General features: G+C 51.8%; 1 protein-coding gene across 1 annotated transcript; it reads left to right on the plus strand.

The window, feature by feature from the left end:
* The first annotated feature begins 1,593 nt into the window (after positions 1-1,593).
* Positions 1,594-2,523, plus strand: LOC135384072 (uncharacterized). Its single transcript, XM_064613318.1, has one exon. It carries the CDS (start codon positions 1,594-1,596, stop codon positions 2,521-2,523), a length of 930 nt encoding a protein of 309 aa, XP_064469388.1.
* The last annotated feature ends 4,643 nt before the right edge of the window (positions 2,524-7,166 follow it).

A 7,166-nucleotide genomic window follows, 5' to 3' on the forward strand; every position in this document is an offset into this window, starting at 1 on the left:
TCTTCTTGTACAACTCTACCTGGAAATACCCACACTTGCCCTACGAGACACCAGCGAAGCAGTTCGTAGGACCACAGTCCGGCGTCGACGCCATGACGGATTTGTGCAATGAAAATTTTGAAAATTTGAAACTCTCGCTGTAACGTTTAAGCGCGATTTGTTTCCGGGAGAAAGAGAGAGGAAAGGTGGAGCGGGACTGCAGGGAGATAATGCAGTGAAGATGCCTTCAGGCGTTTTGTGAGAGTTTAACCCTCAACTGACATAATAATTAAGTGTAAGGACGCATCCATCTGCAAATGGCCACTAAATAAATGATATTACGCCTAAAGCGAAAGTCCTAACGCTTATACCGCCTGATTTTATTCTTAATAAATGCAAGGGTAAGCCTGACGGCTAAAATTTGTCGCGTTTTTAGTGTTTTACATCTGAATAGGCGTTAAAAATGCTGTAAGTGGTATTTTAAGCGGTTAATTTCTGAGAGTGTAGTCATTGTCTAGCCCTTGATAAGCGCCGTACCATCATGGTCTTGTCGCGACGCCCCGTGAACGTCAAGTGCATACGCTGGCGACTTTTGCAGTGTTTTAATAGCTTTATTTAAAATAAAGTTTTTGCAAAATGTGTTTCATGTGTGAGCTACTGCATGTCACTTTTACACGCACAACACGCATTCCTGAAATTGCACACACATAGCCGGCGTTCACACGGGGCAACTTTTTGCAGCAACTCCGAGCAACTCGAACCGACGTCTTATGAGCAACCTCGAGACTTTCGCCTCTCCGTGTTCACACGCAGCAACTCGATAGCTCCGCCTACCGACAACCACATTTTGCCGAGAGAACATCATCCGCAAAAAAAAAGGAATACTTTTGTGAAACTCTGATATTATTTAGTTTTAAAACATATTCCCAAGCTGTGCTTATACAGCCTTTCAATAAATACAATTTGTTTAAAGGGTAGTATGGGATGAACGAAAGCATACCACATCGCCATCAGCATGGTCAGACCTCCAGTTTTGGCGCTTTCGTCTGCTAACTGCGTGTCGTTTCTCGCTTTCGGTTCTCGTTCTTCAACCAGTTTCCCCTGAACTTTTTCCGTGTCTTATATTGTATCATATTTCTTATTTAGTTTGTTGTTTTTGTAATACGTGTGCGTAATCGTTAACAGAGTGTTTTTCAGCGTAGTTTATTTTGTTCAGTGTATATACCGCGTTTACTTTGTTTAGTGTACATATTATGTTTTGTTTCGTTTGGGATTGACAAACTATGAATCCCTCGCCGCGAAAGCGCAAAGCTGCTGCTTTGGTTGTCACACTGCTACCTGAGCTTTTGGGTGAAGGCAGTGAGAGGTCGCCAAAAAGGAATAGACCGTGGGTGAAGGCGATATCAAAGGCTAGTAGCAGACACCGCTTTGCGGCCGGCCGACAACGATGAAGCCGGCCAGCTACGCACCTACGCGCGGCACGCTAAGCGCGCTATAGTTTTCCTGGGGCCGCCCAGTGGAATAAACGTTTAGTTCGACCCTGGCTCTTATGGTCTGCGCATCTCTCTTTCCGACCTCCACAAATCTGGTGACCCAGTACGAACACCAACGCCGATGAATCCCGCTGGCGACCAGCCCGACCAACCAGACTTACCTTCGGGCGCACCGCCGCTTTCCCAACCCACAGTCGCCCATGTCAGCGTCCGGCTACCACCCTTCTGGTCGCGGAACCCCGCCATCTGGTTCCATCAAGTCGAGGCGCAGTTCCTCCTTGCTGGCGTCACATCGCAGCTGGCAAGGTACCGGCACGTCGTCGCCGCGTTGCCACCAGAGATTGCCATGGACGTTGCCGATGTCATCACCAGCCAACCGCCTCAGTCCCCATACGATCACCTGCGCGCCGCCATCCTTAAGCGCACCATGCTGTCAGAGCGCAAACGGATAAAACAGCTCTTAAGCGCCGAGGAGCTCGGCGACCGGCGCCCTTCGCAGCTGCTCCGCGCGATGCAAGCCCTTCTAGCAGACCGGGCCGATTCTATCGACGAAGCATTCCTTCGAGAACTGTTTTTACAGCGGCTGCCGACCACCGTGCAGATGGTTCTCGCGACGGCTGAAACCTTGCCCCTATTCCAGCTGGCGGAGCACCCGGACAAGGTGTTGGAAGTCGCTGTTCCGGGAGCATTGGTCGGAGCAGTCAATCAGACGGCTCCACCATACGCGCCTCCTTCTGGGACCCTTGGCCATCCATCCCCTTCAGCGTCCCCCTCTGCCATCAGCGCCATCAGCGTCGAGCTTGCATCTGTGCGCGCAGAGATGCAGCGCCTCTCAGAATCAGTGGCCGCCCTACAACGACCAAGCCCACGCCGACGTTCCTCAAGTCGTTCCCGCCGTTACCGCTCCCCTCGGAGGTTCAATAGCCGTTCCCCTTCCCCTACCGACGGCACCACTCCACCTCCCTGCTGGTACCACGAGCGTTTTGGCAGCGCCGCCACCCGCTGCACACGACCTTGCGGATGGTCGGGAAACGATCAAGGGAATCGCTGACGGCGACCACCGTTTCCCCTACCCAAGCAGAGAGTCGCCTTTTCTTCGCTGTGGACCGCTCCTCCAAGATCCGTTTCTTGGTGGATACCGGAGCTGCCGTCAGCGTTTTACCTGCGACCACTCAAGACCGTCGACGCGCCCCAATTTTCCATCTTATGGCAGTGAACAACACCGCCATCCCGGTGTACCACGAGAAGCTACTGACTGTAAGCCTCGGCTTACGACGGGACTTTCCTTGGCTGTTCCTGGTCGCCGGCGTTTCTCAAGCCATCATTGGTGCGGACTTTCTTCATCATTTTCGCCTTTCTGTTGACGTCTCCAGACGTCTACTCGTCGACGGCTGCACCAACCTATCTGTCCGGGCGATCTCTGCTCCCCCACCCAACGAGCCTTTCATCGGAGCGTCTCTCCCTACCGTTTCACCATCTTGACTGACCACAAGCCACTTATGTACGCCTTCCGATCGGCCAGCAGCCGCTACTCGCCTCGCGAGACGCGTCATCTAGCTTTCCTTGCTGAATTCACCACCTGCATTGAGCACGTCGCCGGCTCTCAGAACGGCCCCGCTGACGCCCTCAGCCGCATTGCTACCATTGAACCGCTGTCGCACGAAGCCCTGGCTCACGCCCAGCTTGCCGACAGTGACCTGGAAGCCTTGCGCGCGTCATCCACCTCGCTGCGGCTTGAGGACGTCACGCTCCCAGGTTCACCAACCCGCCTTTGCTGCGACACTTCCACTTCTCCACCCAGACCATACGTGCCCACACCTCTCCGTCGGTCCATCTTCGACTCGCTGCACTACCTCGCCCATCCCGGAGTGCGGGCGACCCAACAACTCGTCGGTGCACGGTTTGTGTGGCCAAGCATGAATGCCGACATTCGTTCGTGGGTGGCCGCCTGCAACCCGTGCCAACGATGGAAGATCGGACGGCACACTGTTGCTCCCCTTGGCCGTTTCATGCCCCCCGACGCACGGTTCGATCATGTGCACGTCGACATCGTGGGCCCGCTTCCACCATCCTCTGGCCAACGCTACCTCCTGACCGCCGTCGACAGGTTTACCCGCTGGCCAGAGGCGGCCCCGATGCCTGATGCAACAGCTGCCACTGTGGCCGAAACATTCCTGGCCACTTGGATCGCCCGTTTTGGCGTGCCATCCCTTATAACAACTGACCGTGGCGCTCAGTTCGAGGCCAAGCTCTTCTCGGCTTTCCTCCAGCTCCTCGGTTCGAGCAGAATCAGAACCACATCTTATCACCCATCTTCCAACGGGTTGGTGGAGCGCTTTCACCGTCAACTAAAGGCAGGCATTATGGCCCACGAAAACGCCGTCAACTGGCCTACCATCCTTCCCATCGTCCTGCTTGGCATTCGCGCCACCACGAAACCAGACCTCGGCTGCTGCCCGGCCGAACTCGTTTACGGCACCACCTTACTCCTGCCAGTTGATTTCTTCGTCCCGTCGCAAGCTTCTGTCACCGACCCGCCTACATACGTCGACAAGCTGCGCCAGATTTTCGAGGACGTCCGACCAGCTTCGCCGCGTACTTGCCCCGGCCGCACACCCTTCGTGCCCCAAGCCCTCTCGACCGCCACGCACGTTTTTGTGCGGCGTGATGCCGTGCGTAAAGCCCTGCAGCCGCCATACTCCGGACCGCACCTAGTCATCAGCCGCTCCAGCAAACACTTCACCTTAAACGTCAACGGGAAGTCTGACACCGTGAGCATTGACAGGCTCAAGCCCGCTTTCGTCGAGCCACCTGTCTCTCCCACCTGCTCTGCAGTCCCCTTCTGTCCGTCGCCGCCGCTTGCCATCCCAGCCCATCCCCTTCCCCGCAAGAAGGTCTCCTGGTCCGATCGCTCCTTCCGGAGTCTAGGGGGAGCGCCCTGTAGCAGACACCGCTTTGCGGCCGGCCGACAACGATGAAGCCGGCCAGCTACGCACCTACGCGCGGCACGCTAAGCGCGCTATAGTTTTCCTGGGGCCGCCCAGTGGAATAAACGTTTAGTTCGACCCTGGCTCTTATGGTCTGCGCATCTCTCTTTCCGACCTCCACAGGCCCATTCACAAGTTGGCGCGCAAAACAGCCTACTTCCTGTCCTTCGGCTGAGCGACGACGACTTCAGGGGCTACTTGCGGATCAGCTCGACCGATTTTGAAGAGCTTATCTCCGGCATCCATGAGGCTGTGGAGTGTGAGGACACTTTGATGCGACTAGCTTTAATGGTAGAGGAGCAGCTGACCATCACGCTCCGTTTCTTAGCCACAGGTAATCAGTGTTTATGTATGATTGCCTTAATTTGTTCCGGTTCTGACGTATTACCTTGTTAACAGGAGAGTCGTTCCACTCTCTTCACTATCAGTACTGCGTTGGTACCAGTAGAATCCACAACAAGGTGAAGAAAGTTTGTGCAGCATTGTGCGACTACCTGATTCCCCGGTGAGTTAGGACACTGTACTCAACTAGAGTATGGATTTCAGTATTTAGTATGTCCAGTGTGATAAATGTAAAATGTTATTCCCAGGTACGTGAGGCTGCCGGCTACCAGTGCTCAGTGGGAGGAGGTTGCCGACAAGTTTTTTGCTCGTTGGCACTTCCCTCATTGCCTCGGTGCTCTAGACGGCAAGCACGTCAGAATTCGGTGTCCTCCAAAGGCTGGCTCTTCGTTCTTTAATTATAAGTGTCACCACAGTATTGTGCTGATGGCACTTGTGGGTGCAGATAAGAAGATATAGTCCAAGTAATCCTAAAAGAAGCAATCAGCATTATGTTTTCTCCAATTACAGGCCATCTTCGTGGATGCCGGAGTGAATGGGAGGTGCAACGGAGTTGTATCGGAAGCTTGACAGCGGGGACTGCAACATCCCTCAGCCTGTCCCACTTCCTGGTAATTGTTCTCGCTCAACGGGCCCATTCAAAATATCACCCAAAAATGAAATGCTTAGTAGATATTATTTGATTTACAAGCCAGACAGCTCCAACGGGGTTTGCTGTCATAGCAGATGCTGCATTTCCCTTGAAGAAGTACCTGCTCAGGCCTTATGCTCAGAAAGATCTACAGCAGGAGGCAAACCGCGTTTACAACTACAGGTTAGTTCTGCACGAGTCATGCCTCGTTGAGGCATGGACGAACTCTAAGAGGACATGGCATTTTTCAGCCAAGGAATTAGATGAGAGGTGTACTACTTTGGGTGTTTTGAAAGGTCATTTTGTACCTTACATTCTGGAACAACAGGTAAATTAATGATGATGAATTGGGAAATTACAAGATTAACTGGAACGATTAAGAAGTACATAAACACCACGTGCAGAACAACACCTTTTTCTCAGGCATTCGCGAGCCCGGCATGTGGTTGAAGCATTCTTCGGCATAATGAGCTCGCGGTTCCGTGTCCTGCTGACGGAGATAAATGGCTTGCCTGAAAGCGTGACACGGATGGTCCTTGCATGTTGTGCTCTACAAAACTTTGTAAGCCACAACGGGAACCAACAGCCCACGTCGCAAGCAACAGGGGGACTCGAGGACCTCGGGGGGTATGGTGCCAGGTCATCAGATGAGGCTCGAACGATGAGAAATCGCTTCAGGGAATACTTTGTGAGTGAGCGTGGTGCTCTGTCCTGGCAGGACAAGTACCTAGATGCACACTAAACGTGAGGATTACTTTTTTCCTTGCCCTTGTGTAATTTGCACCATTGTCCCGTTGTCTGACACCAGCCTGTTGAATATCATGCCTTTGAAAGGTTGCTCAAGAGTGGTGTAATATGGGAACATCTCGTCTCGTACAGTACCACCACTGCTGTGTCCCGGGCCACACACACCCGGCAGTTCTTCTGATTGACCTGGCGCAATGCCTCATCATTCTTGCCCTTCCTTGACATTCCATCATCACCAATCAGGACTCGTGTACACCGTCTCCTTTGGTCCCTGTGTATTGGGTAGTTCATCATGGCCCTTAAAGAGTACCCTCAGAAGATTATCCTCCAAAATGTGCTGGAAATGTGTAAACTACAAGAGTGGTTCTGCATGGGGAGCAACTTTCTGTGTACTATATCCTCCCTCACATTTTCCTCTTGTTTAAACATGTATGCAGCCACATGTGTACATCATTGCCACTACCATTGAGCAAAACACAACTTTAGCAAACATTACTTTAATTGTGACTAGAGAAAGTGATTGCACAAAAGGCGTAAACTGTGGTGCTCATTTCACGCCTTGTCAACTTGAGTGAAACCCTGTTGTGGCCTGCAAGCGAACAAAAATAGGACAATGTTGTGTGCAGGCATCTATAGTAGGAACTAAAAATTGTTCACTGCAAATTTTTGTATTCGCAGTTTTGTGTTTTTTATTCTTGGGTGAGGCTCAAAGTGTTACAAATTTTGTACACTAGTGTTGTGATGCTAACCCAGGAAGCAGCATTTTTTTTTTTTTTGCAACGATTTGGTAACATTGTCCAAATGAAAAGTCAATAAGTTGCAATCATTTTCTGACCCAAATAGCAACCATATGAGTGAACACTTATCCATGCTGAGAAAGCGATGCTTAGAGAGTGCACACTGGAAATACGCACCTTGAGATTGACACATTGTGTTTTTTGTTTGAAGTATGAGCTCCAGTATTTGTATCTTTAGAATGTCTTTTCG

Source organism: Ornithodoros turicata, chromosome 1, assembly GCF_037126465.1.
Source record: "Ornithodoros turicata isolate Travis chromosome 1, ASM3712646v1, whole genome shotgun sequence".
Classification (NCBI taxonomy): Eukaryota; Metazoa; Arthropoda; class Arachnida; order Ixodida; family Argasidae; genus Ornithodoros; species Ornithodoros turicata.